General features: G+C 48.0%; 1 protein-coding gene across 1 annotated transcript in view; it reads right to left on the bottom strand.

Annotated features, from left to right (window-relative positions):
* HTRA3 (HtrA serine peptidase 3) overlaps nucleotides 1-16,580 on the bottom strand; it is a 403,425-nt gene that overhangs the window by 55,919 nt on the left and 330,926 nt on the right. The window contains exon 7 of the mRNA XM_069632026.1: nucleotides 1,640-1,688. Within this exon, the coding sequence (XP_069488127.1) occupies nucleotides 1,640-1,688 (49 nt within the window). The remainder of the gene's footprint in view (nucleotides 1-1,639; nucleotides 1,689-16,580) is intronic.

The raw sequence follows: 16,580 nt of genomic DNA, 5'->3' as shown, positions 1-16,580 counted from the left end.
GGCACTGTCCCCTGGGGAGGTGATAATAGTTGAGATTGTTAGGGTTTGGGTATTTGTCTGTGTGTGACTTGCATGCATGTGCAAGGGCATTTGTACTCACCTAGGAGCCATGTGTCGCCATGCTGCCCAGCTTCCAGGGCCCGGCTCAGGGCGGACATTCTGTATATGAAACTGTCATGGGTGGAACCAGGGTAGTTTGCATAGACAGAGGTGATGATTCCCTTTGCATCGCATACCACCTGTACATTGATGAAATGCCAGTGCTTGCGGTTTCTGTAGATGAGCTCAGTGGCCCTAGGTGGACGTAGGGCCACATGGGTGCAATCTATGGCACCGAGCACTTTGGGGAAGTGTGCCACCCTGAAAAAATCCAGGACAACGGCCTGCCTTTCTGCGGGTGTTCTGGGCATGTATATGTGCCTGCGGACTGAGGGGCGCGCTGTCATGATTGCCAGTACCTGGTGTAGGCAGCGTGACTGCGTGGCCTGTGCGACCCCCCCACTATGGCAGTAGTCCACTGAAATGACCCAGTGGCCAAAAAATGCAGGACATTGAGCACCTTCTCCAAGGGGCTCAATGCTTGGGAGCAAAGGGTGGGGGATGTAAGGTCATCTTCCCACTCCCTGACCAGGTCTAGGATGATGTGGGGTGGAAACCTATACCTGCCATAGACCTGGTCGTCAGGCATCCCAAAAAGGCTTGTCCGTGCTGCGAAAATGCGTGCCCTGGCTATTCTCCTCCTCCTGCGGTGTCCCACGATCAGTGCTGCGACAAATGGGGCATTCATCGTAGCTGTATATACGTGTTTGTTGTTTGCGCGCACTTTTGTACTGTGCGTGGGGACGCTTCCGCCTGCCTTCCTGTGGCGGAAGCGTTGACGCCTGTGTGCGTCTTTTGCCGTGCGCGGGTTTCCCGTATTTGGATCCATGAATACGGTTGTTCGCGTGCGTGTGGGCGTTCCGTGTAGTTCCCTGCAGTACTTCCCCAGTTACGCCTTCCTTTTCATGCGTTGTTCCCCATTCCGCGTGTTACGCCCACTGTTCCGCCCACTTTGGTTGTGTGCGCCGCGCTATGTCCGCTTTTGCTGTGCGCGTAGCGCACGCCATGTATGCCTGCGTGCGCCATGGCTGGATTGGGCGCACGGACAGCGGGAAACACGTGCAGCGTCTTCCTTGAATCGCGCGCGTGCGCGTGCGCTGCATTTCTCACGCTTGCGCTCCCTTGCGCCTGCTTGCGCATGGATTTTCGGCGCACGTTTGTTCCATGAATCGGCCCCTGAGTCTCATTCAAATGGTTAACAATAACAGCTATTATTGGAGGGATCAAAAGTAAGAGCAATCATGCATGAATAGCTAAATAAAAACCTGATATTTGTGTTACTACACACATGTTAAGCACATTAACACAAAAGGCAACATTCAAGCCTCAACCAGAAGACATTGCAACTTCAATGAGGGGACACCTACTGTTCACAATTCCACTGTTAGTAGATGCACTGGCTTTGTCATGTCTCACATGAATACACAGTTTGAGAGAATTTAAACATGTTATGCTGCCTGCTAGTTTTTTCTGAGTGTTCTGAAAATGTTGTTAAGGTTATTTGAACTCGAATAAGAACAGTCCGTCTTTAGATACTTACGCTGGCGTAATGGTCAACATTCTAATGCCAATGAAGCGCTTTTTTCCATCTGCAAAGAGAAAGGGAAACCCGGATCACTAAGGGGAATACAGTTTGCAACAATCTGCTTCCAGCTGAAATCAAAATATTCTCAATGTTGATAGCAATGTAACATGCAAACGCCTTAACCAATACACACATCATGGACAGGAGGAAATGCTTTATGGTGGGAGAAGGTAGAAATTCCCCGAAAGCCGTGGCTTACATTGTATGCAAGCTCTCTGGTAATTTTCAAAAGTGCTCACTGAGAAATTGTTATGAGTCATATGCGTTCCCAGAAAGATGTTGTTAAAGAAATCTGGATGGCCAGAGTGAACCTCGTGAACAGCTGTGCAGTTCTGGATCAATGCCCAACAGATGATTTATGGCGGCGTCAATGGAACGACTTGGCCACAAAGTTTCAGTGTAAAGGGCAACGCTGTGTTCGCTCTGGGTAGCTCCCTATGGCTGGTGATTCATGAATTAGATGAATTTGTAAGATGTGTTTGTTAATAACATGTAAAAAGACAAATGTGTGAATGTACAACAACATTTTACATCAGCTTCACTTAGATCCAGCTGGGATATTACCTCCTGTGTTTCATTTTCCAGATGTTTAAACTTCAAAATTAAGACATAAGGAGACGATGTGGGAGTGAGCGTTATATTTTGGTTATTTTATACCATATATGCCATTAGTTGGTTCTGATGCACTTTGTTAATAACAATAGCGGTTCATTAGCAACATTTAAAAAGCTAAATACACAAATGTCTATTTTGCATAAGTGTAAGTTATGCATTTTTCATAAAGATAAGATGTGACAAAATGACTACTGCTCTGCAGGAGCATCGGGTTGAGCAGCAGCTAAATTGCCTACTCAGTCCTCACACTACTACAAACAAAGAGTGATCCGAATCATAAAGGTGAAACAGGCACAGTTAAGATAAAGATACCTCCTTCCTCTTTTGTGGTAATGTGGGCAGAGAGATGGCCATACTCTTAAGAGGGGTGTGTAAGGGTGTTGAAGAAGGAAGCTGACACAAAGGTGGCATGGTGGTGGTTATAAACTTGTCTTTATGAAAAAAAGACCCTCATTATCCCTATCAGTTAAGAGGGATTTCCCTGCCTCAAACTAATACTGAAGGAACAATCAGAATGTCAGTCAAAATCAAAGTCCACCACATTGTGTCACAACCTACTTCTAGCCCTTACACTACAACTAAAGACTAATATAATCCAACAGAAAGTTCCTTCCCCAGGAGAATGACTCCCTTCTCCAGATATTCGGGTGGTGTTTAAAAGAATGCCATTCAAAAAGGTTGCTAGGGGGAATGACTTCCTTCCCCTGGCTTGCAGGTTCCACACAGTCTTTGCACAAATCCACGTTCTGGACCAGGAGTATGACTCCCTTCTCCTGGTACTGGTCTGTACAGTTCACAATAAGGCCAGGGGGAATTACTCCCTTCCCCTGGCGTCTCTTGATTATGTCCCAAAGGTTCCTACCATGTCCTTCAACTTGCTTTATGTTTTGTCACTCTCTCTCAGTAACAGCAAAGTCCCAAACCCTTCTCTGCTGGACAATGAACTTAGCTTTGACACTCCACTGAGGAAGTTCTCCTCTGGTTATCAGATCCCTTGTGTTGGGGTTCCAGACCCTTTTCTGGTGGTCACTGGGCTTATGGTTGTTGCCACTGCAACAAGGGAGCTCTCCTCGGATGCTCAGTTCCTTTTTGTTGGGATCCCAGACTCTTCTCTGGTGGTCAGTGGGCTTATTAGAGCCTCTGTGATGAGGACGTTCTCCTCAGATGCAGTGTTCACTGTTGTTAGGGTCTCATAGCCTTCTCTGGTGGTCAGTGGGCTTATTACTGCCTCTGTGATGAGGAAGTTCTCCTCGAATGCGTTGATCACTATTGTTAGGGTCCCAAACCCTCCTCTGATGCATCTGAGCAATAAACCCTGCTACTGCAATGAAGACGTTCTCCTCAGATGCGGTGTTCACTCAGGGACGTCATTTCAACAAAATGCCAGGGGTAACGGAAGTGATATCACAGGGATCTTGACCTCTGATGACATCGCAGTAAGTCATGCCATTTGACCCCACCCCGAAGTGACATCACGGGAAGCGATGGCACATGACCGTTTACCCCTTGACAAAACAGGAACTGGCATCACATAGCATTGTTTCTAAGTCAACTTGCAAAAAGCAAAATATACATAGTCTGAAATGGATGCTTTTTCTACTCAAAATGCTTTTTGGAGGATTTTTTCTGCATTGTGAATTTGAGGTGTTTAAGAACAGACTAAATCAGTGACTCACCCCCAGAAGTGTGCCTGAAACAAACCTTTAATGAGTCTAGCAATTATTGTATGGAATTCCAGAAAGACAAATAGTTCAAATAGCCACATGGCATTGGCCACAGCCCAGGAGCTTCCAATTGAAAAAGAAAAGAAACAAAAAGAAAAATGTTAACATTTTTTTATATTTTTAGGGGAAGCAAGGGAGACCACAAGGTTAGCAAGGGAGACCTCAGGAGTCGCAATTGCGACCTCTGGCGACCCCTAGATGACGTCCCTGTGTTCACTGTTGCTAGGGTCCCAAAGCCTTCTCTGGCAGCCAGTGGGCTTGTTCCTTTTTGCTTCACTGTTGTTAGGTTCCCAGACCTTTCTCTGGTGGTCAGTTGGTTTTTTGCTGCCACTGTGATGAGGAAGTTCTCCTCGGATGCTTGGTTCACTCTTCCAGTGTCAAGTAGTTACTTTGTTACGACTGGGATGAGGGAGATCCTCCCTGATGAACTCCCAGTTCTGTTCCCCAAAAGGCCTATAGCTGCCACTGGGGTGAGGAACATTACGTGTTCCTCTCTCTGCCTCCCCTGTATCCCTACCAGGTCTCCCGTGCCTTCCATTACCTTCTTGTGGGATGCAGCACGTCACCGGTCCTTCCTGGGATGTGGTTCCTTGTTGGTGGCTTCTTCTGCTCTTCTCGTCCACTTCGACAGTCCTGCAGCTTTGTGGTACTCTGGTCCTTACAGTCTTGGTTTCGCTCTGGGACCCGACAGTCCACATTGTTGTGATCAGGCCACCACTTCTTCCGTTCGGGCTCACAGTTGGGTCTGCTCCCCTCAAACCCGCAATGGACTTGCACAGCATGCCACCGGCGTCCCCTTCACAACCATTCTTCCAGCTCTCACTCCGAGTTCAGAACTCCTGGGCTCCAGCGGATTCGTGGTTTTCCTACGATTGGACACACCTTAGTCCCTTTTCTCTTTCCTTTATATATCTGGGACTCTGCCCCGGTGCAGCATCAACACCTTCAGATAATGTCTTTTTGGCATTCCTCATGCCTCCGGTGAGCCACCTCAGGCAGTACTTAAGAGTTGGTTACTCTTCTCAGTATGTTCTGTTCTGGCAATATCTCACGTACTACAAAATACATGGGCTTACTCTTGATGAAATGGATTATTATGGTAGAGGGGGCTAGGGAATATTGGGTAGTGACGTGGTTCAACGGTCTGTACCCTAAGAGCTCGTCCTTGTCCCCAGAGGAGGAGTTCTCCCCATGAGGTCCTCCAACATTAACGCACCCCTAGGGGGAGTATTGGGTAGTAGCTGCATCTCCCTAGCCTCATGAAAAAGGGCTCCCTTCTAGAGAGAAGTGACAACACCTTGCGAATTGTCACAGGTGTGAATGTGATAACATTAACAATCCAAACAGCAATAGTACAAATACTCCAAAATAAAATGTACAACCAGAGTTCTATACAAACATATACAATGGGCCTCATTACACGGACGGCGGTAAGGGTTAACGGTCACCGTTAATGGCAACGGTGCCCGTTAACCCTTACCGCCGTACTACGAGGTCCCTTTGCGGGTTGGAGGATTTAACACCTGCTTCTTGCAGGCGTTAATATCCAACCCGCTAAGGGACCTCGGAGCTAATTACGGCACCGCAAAATTGCGGTGCCGTAATTAGCGCCTTCCCCATTTCCATAGAGCCCTATGGGGCAGAAATGGGAATGGGGAAGGGCAATGGCGGAAAGGGGATTTACCGCCCCTCCAACCTTGGAATGGGGCGGTAAATCCCCTTTCCGCCAAGGCGGTGCCGGTATTTTACCGGCATGGACCAAGGTGCTAATAGCACCTTGGTCCACCGCCTACCGTGTAATGAGGCCCAATGTAATTAAATCAATCAATATGCAATTCACTATCTAGAAAAAATCCCACCATTGTGGAGAAAACACAGAAAATGCAGAACATGTGTGACATCACTCTGGGTACTAGAGCTGGGGTGAGCAAGCAAGAAATTACAACAATGTCACTTTAAAAATGATTTGTTTTTGAGAAAGGTGCTTATCAGTCACTGTGGTCCCAAGAGTGGACCTCGGCTCTGGGCCTTTGAAGATGACCTTAATCTGTTCTTGGGTATTTCAACAGTGTTAAACAGGGCTTCTCGGTGCGGTTCTTGTCGGTCAAACTTGGTTTGAGTGTGTCAATTCATGTTGACCCAGGAAGCAAAGTGGCGTCCAGTCAGGTTCAAAGCAAAGCTCTCAGTGGTTTGATGCAGCATCTGAATGGTACATCTCTAAGGGTCCACCAGGGATGGCTTGATGGCCGAGCTTGTTTGAGACGATGCGTACAAATGGGCCGAGTCAAAGTGACACAATGCTTACAATGGTTTGAGTCTTGGTCTAGGTCGAGTTGATGCAAAGATCCTTGTCGTTTAATGCCTTGTTCAAACATGCAGTGCTTCAAAGGCTTTCACAGCAGTGGCAGTTGTTTGAGCCAAAAGCTGTGTTGTGCACTGCTGGCATGATGGAGCAGTGAACCGGTTCAAAGGATGCAAGCAGCAATTTGAAGTTCAAAAAGAGTGCCATGGGCAGAATTGTGGTTCCAATGCTCAAAGCAAGGTTGAATTGGTTCACAAACATTTTGAACCGGTAGAAACAGAGGTCCAGCTGCTTGGGTTTTCAGGGTGCTGTGAATCCCACTCCAGGGGCTCTAGGACAAGATCATGTTTTGATACTAGTTCATGGAAGCTCAGGGTTGAAAGTATTTCAAGGCTTGGATCCTGACCAATACTTGATTCACAGGGTAATTCATAGAATTCAGCGCACAAGTGGCACACATGGCTGCCGCACAGTGTGCGCGTGCGATTTTCTGCGCCAGCCGCGTGCGCTAAAATCCATTTCCGCGCACAGCGTATTCATGGATTTTAGCATCCAAAACCAGCGATGGCGCAGAGTGGAGCAGTGACCCTGCAGCAGCGCCAGTTATGCCCCCAAATCCTCCCTGTGCGGCATGCATAGCGCACAAATCCCGTACATGGCGCACAGGCCCCCAACCACGAAAACACCAGTAAAACTATCCGTGCACCCCTCTGAATACATGTACACCCCGACGCGGGGAGTTTCCCACGCGATTGGCCCTGTGCGAGTGGGGTTTGTGTGTTACTGGGCTGCACGGGTACTTTTACACAATTTGCCCTGTGCGAGTGGGTTATGTGTGTTACTGGGGTGCGCGGGTACTTTTTCCCACGCGATTGGCCCTGTGCGAGCGGGGTACATGTATTACTGGGGTGCGCGGGAACTTTCACACGCGATTGTCCCTGTGCGAGCGGGGAACGTGTGTTACTGGGGTGCGCGGGAACTTTCACACAGGATTGGCCCTGTGCGAGCGGGGTACGTGTGTTACTGGGGTGCCCGGGAACTTTCACACGCGATTGTCCCTGTGCGAGCGTGGTACGTGTGTTACTGGGGTGCGTGGGAACTTTCACACGCGATTGGCCCTGTGCGAGTGGGGTACGTGTGTTACTGGGGTGCGCGGGAACTTTCACACGCGATTGGCCCTGTGCGAGCGGGGTACGTGTGTTACTGGGGTGTGCGGGAACTTTCACACACGATTGGACCTGTGCGAGCGGGGTATGTTTGTTACTGGGGTGCGCGGGAACTTTCACACGCGATTGGCCCTGTGCGAGCGGGGTACGTGTGTTACTGGGGTGTGCGGGAACTTTCACACGCGATTGGACCTGTGCGAGCGGGATACGTTTGTTACTGGGGTGCGCGGGAACTTTCACATGTGATTTGCCCTGTGCGAGCGGGGTACGTGTGTTACTGGGGTGCATGGGAACTTTCACACACGATTGGCCCTGTGCGAGCGGGGTACGTGTGTTACTGGGGTGCGCGTGAACTTTCACACGTGATTGGCCCTTTATGAGCGGGGTACGTGTGTTACTGGGGTGCGCGTGAATTTTCACACACGATTGGCCCTGTGCGAGCGGGGTACGTGTGTTACTGGGGTGCACAGGAACTTTCACACGCGATTGGCCCTCTGCGAGCGGATTTGCAGGGTGCCACTAGACCCCCATGTGTGGAGGGCCAATCAGGGACACCCATGCTCCCCCCCCATGGTTGAGGGAAACATGGCTGACACCATCCCAGCTCAGCCCTTGTTGGACCAGCCCATTGTGGCACCTGACCCGGCACAGGATGACTCCCAGGCTGACTTCTAGGTCAGCAAGTCTAAGCCACGTGTGCCGGTGCAAGTTTGTGTCACCAGGCCACGTGGATCTGGGGCAGCGATGTCATCTGCTGCCCCAAGTAGGCAGGGTGGGGAGGCTGCAGGGGCAGCTGCAGCTCTATTCACCCCAGCTCTGAGTCTCCCAGCTGGGACAGTGTCGGTCCTGGTCCATCAAAACTGACGTTGCCCCTGCCAACATCACACTTCAGCCAATGCTTGCACCAAGACCTATGGTCATTGTGCCTTCGCACACTCCCAGTACCCAGTCCACCTGTGCTTCTGCCCCTACTGACCAGAGCGGCGCAAGGCACTCAGGCTCCGCTCCACCTTTGAAAAAGAGGAAGAAGGGTGCTCTGGCACTACAGGCTGAGACCCCAGACACGGTTACACAGTCCGGCATGTCAAGGAAGCCTAGCTTTAATGACGCCGAACTTGATGCACTTGTGACCTTTATGTCGGCACATAGCCGCAAAATGGTGGTGACTGCAGGGTGCAAGACCACACCTGGTCAACGTAGGGCACACTGGCAGACCATCGCGGACCGCATAACTGCCCTTGGATTTGTGAGGCGCACAGCTGAAGATTGCTACAAGCGGTGGAATGACCTGAAACGCAGAGCAAAGAACAAGCTGGCCTCAAATCATGCCGCTACTCTGGTGACTGGCGGTGGTTCTCCACCAGAGGACAACAGACTCACTGAACATGAGTCTGTTGCTGGGACCTTCGTCACAGAGGAACAGATCCAAGGCATGGGAGAGCTACCTGATTATGACGCATTGTCCGGTGAGTGCCCATGCATGTGTGTGTAATCCATGTGTATGTTGTTTGGGTGACGGGTTCTGATTGAGTGGCAGGTGAGGGTGTGTACTCCTGAGTGTTATGGTTCACCCAAATACTTCCTCCAATACATTCACGTGCCTTTGATTTGGGTATGACAGTATCCCTTCTGCCCACAGTAGCCAATTAGCACCACATTACTGCTGTTGCACTTGAACTATCATCTTGCAACAACATTGTTCAGATTTTTTCTGTGTTCATTCAGGCTGATTGTTTAGATTATCCCATTTTTCATATGCTTTTTTCATCCCTAATGCCACATATGTGACATGCTTCTGTCATTGTTTACACCCCACATTGTGCCACTTTAGTTACCTGGTTATGTGAATGTTTAAACCATCCAGGGCGAGGGAGTATTGGCCTGCTGAAATTTATTTTTAGGGCCGGTTTGCATGTGGAACATGATAGTTGTTTCCTGTCATGTTGAAGTGACCAACCATTGATGTGTACATCTGCCTACAATCGCTGTCTAATTGTACACTGGATGTGTTGCAGTGTGCGGCACATGCATATTTTGCAACACTATTCTGCATTAATCTTCTCATCATGTCCATGTGACATGAATGTGTGACAGTACTCATTTACTGACATATCACTGTAGTTGTTTAATTTACCATGGCTATGCTACATGATATCTGTGTGCTGGCATGTGTAATGTATGTGTATTGGACATGCCACTCACAGGCTGATGTGTGATGCCAGTGCTACACGACATGCTGCGAATGTATTGCTTTTCCATCTTGCTGTCCTCATTGTCTGCCTTTTTGACTCCCCTTCGAAATCATTGACAGTGCATGCATGCCAGGGTGATAGTCATGTGGGACATGTGTAAACCATTTACAGGATCTCTGTCTTGTCAGGCCTATGTGTGTGCTATGGTGCTCATGCCTGTTTCCATTTCTTGTATTTCATGTTTTTGCAGGTGACGACGCACTTGATGCTGGTGAGGTTCAGGAGATGGTGCAGACCCAGGAGGATTCTCAGCCACGACCAGGCACCAGTGGGGGACGGTGTGTGGAGGTGGGTGAAAACACTTTGGTACTGCAGACCATACTGTCGAGAGGTGCCTCTAGGTGCAGCTCCACAGACCTCTATTCAGGTGCTGAGTCGGATGATGAGACTTATGTGCTGTCGCAGGTCAGTTCTTCTGGCAGGGATTCTGTTCTGTCCAACCCACCTGCACCAGGGGTAGAACCCTCTATGGGGATGTCAGTGTTAGTAGGTCCGCCTTTGGCGGTTACGGATGCAGGGTTACACTCCACAGCATCTGATCCTGTTCCTGGGCCAGCAGATCAGAGGGGGAATGCAGTCCTGCAGCCTCAGGCAGTGCCAGCACAGCAAGGTGCAGATCGCCTTGCCCAGAACAGGTGTGGTGCCCGCCGACGCGGTGGCCATGCGCCACCAGGCAATACTGTATGGGAAAACTCCATGTATGGCATGCCAACCCAATAGGCAGCATCAGTAGAAATGATGGCTCAGGCAATGGAGAGGGTGGCCACTTCCATTATCCCCATGAAAGGCAGATGGAGCAACAACAGCAGGCAACAGACTCCATTTGCCAATCACAGAGGGAAGACATGTTGGTGTCCAACAGGGACCGACGGGCGGCACTGGAGCCTCTGCGCGAATCCATATCAATAGAGTCACAGGGCCACAGGGAAGCCCTGAGGGTGGAACTCCATAACCTCAGGCAGAGTCTGCTTGAACTTGAGGCTTCCCGAAATTTTAGGGCAGAACAGCAGATGGAGCAGCTCACACGTTCGCTCTCAGTTGAGCTGCAGACAACACTTGAGGAGATCCAGGCATCCCGAGAGGCCATGCGTGCAGAAGTGCAGGCAACCCGTGACATGCTGCATGGGGATCTCTGCACTTTAATCCTCCGGAATCAGACCTTCCAGACCTGCATGCTTGCTGCCATGGAGGACCATACCAGGGCTTTGCGTGGGCTGCATCCGATAGTGCCACCACCTCCTGATGCAGCAGCAGAGGGTGAAGAGAGCAACAGCAGTTCTCCCACAATGGCATAGACGTGCAGGCCATGAGCCCATGGAGGTATTATTTTTTTGCAACATCAATGCAGGTGGGTGTTGGTGTGCACCCTGTCTTCGAACCTCCTGGGTGCCGCCCCCTGGCCCCTACATGGACATTTTTGATTTTTATTTTCTTTTTTTTTACAGTGTGTTGCCTTGTGTGGCTCCCGTGGGCATCCACTGTATTCTGGCTGGGCACATGCAGGCTTGTCCTGAGTTTGGGTTAGATGCTTGGGTTCGTGACACACACACCCCTCCTGATTCCCGTTCCCATGTGCTTGCAAAGGGTGTGACCAAGTGACAGTGACTTACACAGTGACATTGGGCTCCCATGAGCTGTGTGGGCAGTCTGTAGTCAATACTGTGTGTACATCCCTAGTGGGTATTGTTGTTGTATTGTACACTGCATGGTGTATTGATATGGGCTTGTGCATCCATGTCTTCCTCCTAATTTGCAGGTTCCTTCCTCATGTCTTCACAAGGCCGTCTCCTTTGCAGAGGGAGTTCATGTTGTATGCAGTACACTGACACATTTGCGTGGCAGCAACACTCTACAGTTGGAAGGAGTCGATGTGCTGGCTTATTCAGGTTGTAAGACTACCACTACTTTGACTTAGTACTGTCATGTTTTTGCAATGTTTCATGGTGTGTTGCTGCATTGTGTTGGTGGTATTTGTTCATGTGTGCTGTTTGTTATTGAATACTAGGAGCATATTGTCTGTGGGCAGTTTCCATTTGGGACAGTGCACTTTGTGACACTTGTGTAAGGTCTTGTGCATTGCTTTGTTTGCTTTCACATTGCATGATCTGCCATGGTGTGTTGGGTGGCGCAGTTGGGGAGGGGTTGGGTGACATGGCGCTATTTTCATGTTGTATTTTGCATGGGGGTAGTCATTCATGCAGCATAAATGTGTGTTTTTTTTGTGACACAGCATTGGTTGTCTTTCGGCAGGTAGGGATGCACACAATGTAACAATTCCAGGTGACCAATCTCAGGCTGGTATGGTTGTGACAGTTGACTGTCCCTTATGTCATCATCATTGATTGTCAGTTGGTATGTGCCAGGGCTGTGTGCACTCCACAGGGGTGTGATTTTAGGTGAAGTAATTAGCCAACAGCTGCGTACGGGCTGCCTCACCACATGCCCTTTCCCCTCCCATGCGCAGCGGCCGTGCTTGTGGTTGGGGATGTGGGGGCACCACCATGTCCACCGGCAGGCCCCGGCGTGTTGCAACGTTGTGCAGGACACATGCTGCCACTATGATCCTGCACACTACTGGGGGCGCGTATAGCAGCTGCCCACCAGAATGGTCAAGGGAGCGAAAGCGTGACTTGAGCACTCCGAATGTGCGCTCCACTATGCCCCGGGTTGAAATACGGGCTGTGTTGTATCTTACCTCGGGTGGTGTGGTAGGGCTCCGAATTGGCGTCATGTGGGTGCTCAGTGGATAGGCACTGTCCCATGGGGAGGTGATGATGGGTATCATTAGTGGGGTTGTGACATTACTCAGTATCTGACATGCATGCATGCATGGGCAGGGGCATTTATACTCACCAAGCAGCCATGTATCGCCATGCCGCCCAGCTTCTAGGTCCCGGTTTAGGGTTGACATTCTGTAAATGAAACTGTCATGGGTGGAGCATGGATAGTTGGCATATACTGAGGTGATGATTCCCTTGGCATCACATACTACCTGCACGTTGATGGAATACCAGTGCTTGTGGTTTCTGTAGATGTGCTCAGTTGCCCTTGGAGGAGGTAGAGCCACATGGGTGCAGTCAATGGCACCTAGCACTTTGGGGAAGTGTGCCACCCTGTACAAATCCTGGACGACAGCCTGCCTTTCTGCAGGTGTTCTGGGCAGGTATATGTCCCTGCGGACTGATGGGCGTGCAGTCATGATGGCCAACACCTGGTGCAGGCAGCGTGACTGCGTGGCCTGTGACACACCTCCCCCCACTATGGCAGTTGTCCGCTGAAATGAACCAGTGGCCAAGAAGTGCAGTACATTGAGCACCTTTTCCAAGGGGCTCAGTGCTTGGGAGCACAGGGTGGGTGATGTGAGGTCATCCTCCCACTCACTCACCAGGTCGAGTATTATGTGAGGTGGAAGCCTGTACACATGCTGCAAAAAGGTTGAAAGCTGCCGTGGCATTGCAGCCTACAGATCTTAGGTCTGCATCAATACGTCGGTTAAAATATCTCATCTAAATGCCCAGAACACGCATTAAAGATTGGGTCCCTCTTTAAGAAACAGGACAGCTGCGGGGTGGTTTACCCCGAGAATCTAGAACTAGTTTGAATGAAAAACTGCAACTAGCAGGACAAAGGAGCATATCAATTAGAGTCACAACACTACAAGGCAACAATATTAAAACCAGGATATTTCACAACATATAATGCATCAGAACAGCAAATCACCCAGACAAAGAAATGTGTAAGATCGTCAAGGGGATGTGAAACTAAACCTCCTGCAGCAAAGCATCCAGCCACTCTAAAGAAAGTCGACAACATACAGCAAGCTAAAGATACAGCACAGAGTGAAGGAATTGATAAAGCTCTTTGCGACAGCTGCATTCACAATCTGATCACTCAACCAATTCAAGACAGTCACAGAAATAGACTTGACAATCAGTGAAAGAAACAAAACAGCTCACCACCAGAGCCCTGCTCCCAGCATTAATAAAAACATCCTCACCAAGGGATCCTCAGTGCTATTTCTTTACAATCCGATGCACACCTCTCTGGAAACATGAATTGTACAATCTTTTAAGATGACCTATCTTAAAGCACTCCTCAAAAATACCAACATTAATCTGGATGACCCCAGTAACTACAAACCATTCTCCAATACCATAGCCAGCTAAAATGATCAAAAACTTCATACACAGCCACATCCTGGAACAAGTCACACACTATCCTAGATCACACACAAAGTTTCAACCAATGAGTGTATCCGAGTCAGCGTTTCTATCCATGTGAATGACCTTCATAATCATAGCCAACACTAAAATATCCTTGGGCCTCATACTCTTACATATATCAGATGATCATTGTTAAAGAGACATGAAGAAATTGGTCTACATAATAAAACACTACAATGGAGGATGAGGTGTTTCTTCACATGGCTCCCCCCTTCAGTTCCAACTCATACAAAATAAATTGTCGAGACCTGCAAGGATTGAGCCTACTACATAGCATTTTCAATGTTTACATGGCCCTTACTTTTAAGGCTCATCAAATAACACAGCCTCCCTTGCTACTACTATGTGGAACAACAGAAAAATCATTTCAACAAAATTACCAGCAATGATGACACTAACACAGCCTTCACTAATAGTCTTATACAAGTGAGCACATGGATAATGACTAGCAGCCTAAAACTCAACCCATACAAAATACAAATCATGATTATTTCTCCCAAAGCTGCAAAAGAAGCACCAGCACCTTGCCCTACAATAATTGATACCTGAACCAAGAACATTAGGGTTCTTATGGTAAACATTTTAGTAAAGAAATGCTGCTACCATCTCTGCTCAATCAGACAAATAAAGGCATTCCTCGGTTTTCCACACAGAAGCCTTTCCATCACGCCTGTTTTTTTCATCATGAATCGAGAATGCCTAATGCATATATCCCACCATGCCAGGTGACCACATGAAGAAACTTTAATGCATCCAGAACACAGCAGCAAGTCTATTACTCAGACTCAATGGAAAGGCACACAGAATATCCTAATTGGCCAAAAAACCAATCCACTTCATTTCCCTCTCCATCACCCAAAGAGCCCTTCAGGAGCATGTTGCTGAATTTATCCAGGAAAGGTTCATGCAATACCAACTGCAAAGCACAGTAAACGATCCATCAACAATGTACTAATTAAGGCCAAAATAATACATTTGTCTGAACCCCGAATCACCTGAATTTTCACTGTACTCGGGTGATTCAGGTTTGAAAATTTGGGTGACACATTCGGATTAAGCTTTCTGATGAAATGTTGAGGTAAACATTGGGTTGAAGAGGTCAGACTTTTTTGTGCCAGCATATGTTCCAAGCAAACAAAGTATGCAATTAATGTAATGGGTAGACGTTCAGAACCCTTACCAGCCAGGGATGCTTTCAAAGAAAGCAAAGTATCTAAATGACTAATGTTTACTATAGAAACCAGAATGAACTCTTTGTTTGGAGCTGACAAAAAATTGTAATTGCTTAAAACATAAACAGTGCCAAATTCTCAAAAAGTAATGCAAATAAAAAATGTGCATATGATGCATTTTTTATTACATTAATTTTAGGAATGTGCAAGTCACCTTATTCACAAAGGTGGTCTGCACATGTCTTGCCCACTGTGCTGCAGCACAAATCATACCTTTGTGCATTATTTTCCTACCATGTATGGCACACTTGCAGCAGCAATAGGCCTCTTACTGTAGATATATATTATGTGTTTTTCCCAGGTGTAGAACTCTTAACATTGCAATACTACCTGACTAAATGATAGTCTTTTACATAATGTCAGAGTCTACATCATGAATGATTGACACCTGACTGCTGATTATTGAATAAATAACCTCAGAAGTGCACATGGAAGCAAACTCAGCAGGATGAAACTTCATACACCCATAATGTATGACTGACTTGTCCACAACCCTATACCCTTTTCAGAGGTCTATGTGTGTTATGAATTCCCTTTATTGTAATATTATAAACCCCGATAATGCACAATGTGTTGATTTCTGAATTATGAAAAGCAGACCCAGGCATACCAACATGTGAGTAACTCTGCTGGTATGACATGCAATCTGAAAATTACCCACTTCACCTTTATTCATTTGATCACCTTCCAAATGATGAGGGGCTGTGATCTTCCTACCAGTGCCAAACCTGGGGCCTGCAGTTTACACATAGATATCGGCAGTAGGTACATTAATCTACTAAAATATAATATTGCAGAGTTGGATAACATTCACAGATGAGCAGGAATCAATTTACTCTTGCTAGCCCGCTACCCGGTCTCAGCTGCCTACGCCCTTTCCAATAACCTTTATCTCCCTTCCTGAAACCTTCCTTCCTGAAACCTTTTAAGCTAGTTTGTGTATATGGTTTATCATGATATTGCCGAAACCTTCCCACAAATCTCCCAAACTTGCCTGATGATTTATGTCTCTTAAAGAGGATTCAGGCAGATTCAGACTGGAAATAATATCTGTGGGAATCCACATACCTTCCCGAATCTTGCTAGGAGATTCGGGAGAGTGTGTAGATCATTTTTGAGAAAGTTCTCTCAGGCTTAATACTAATAGAGGGTGCTCAATACACCAGCAAGGGACACAGAGCATCGCCTTTCTACAACACGGCAGCCAAACTCTGGAACAGGCTGCCAAATGGAAAACAAATGGAAAGGTGGCTTTTCAGTGCCTAATGAACTAAAAAGTCCACACAGGAATCTGCTACCCCTCTTCAATTCATGTCACCCAGCAAAACAGGCCTATGCCGACAGCACATGGGTTTGTCAATTATTCAGGGAATTCCACTTTC

The sequence above is a fragment of the Ambystoma mexicanum genome, chromosome 6q (genome assembly GCF_040938575.1).
Source record: "Ambystoma mexicanum isolate Mex_15411 chromosome 6q, UKY_AmexF1_1, whole genome shotgun sequence".
NCBI classification, from domain to species: domain Eukaryota; kingdom Metazoa; phylum Chordata; class Amphibia; order Caudata; family Ambystomatidae; genus Ambystoma; species Ambystoma mexicanum.
The sequence above is the reverse complement of the archived record's forward strand: the minus strand, read 5'-3'. Positions and strand labels throughout refer to the sequence as shown.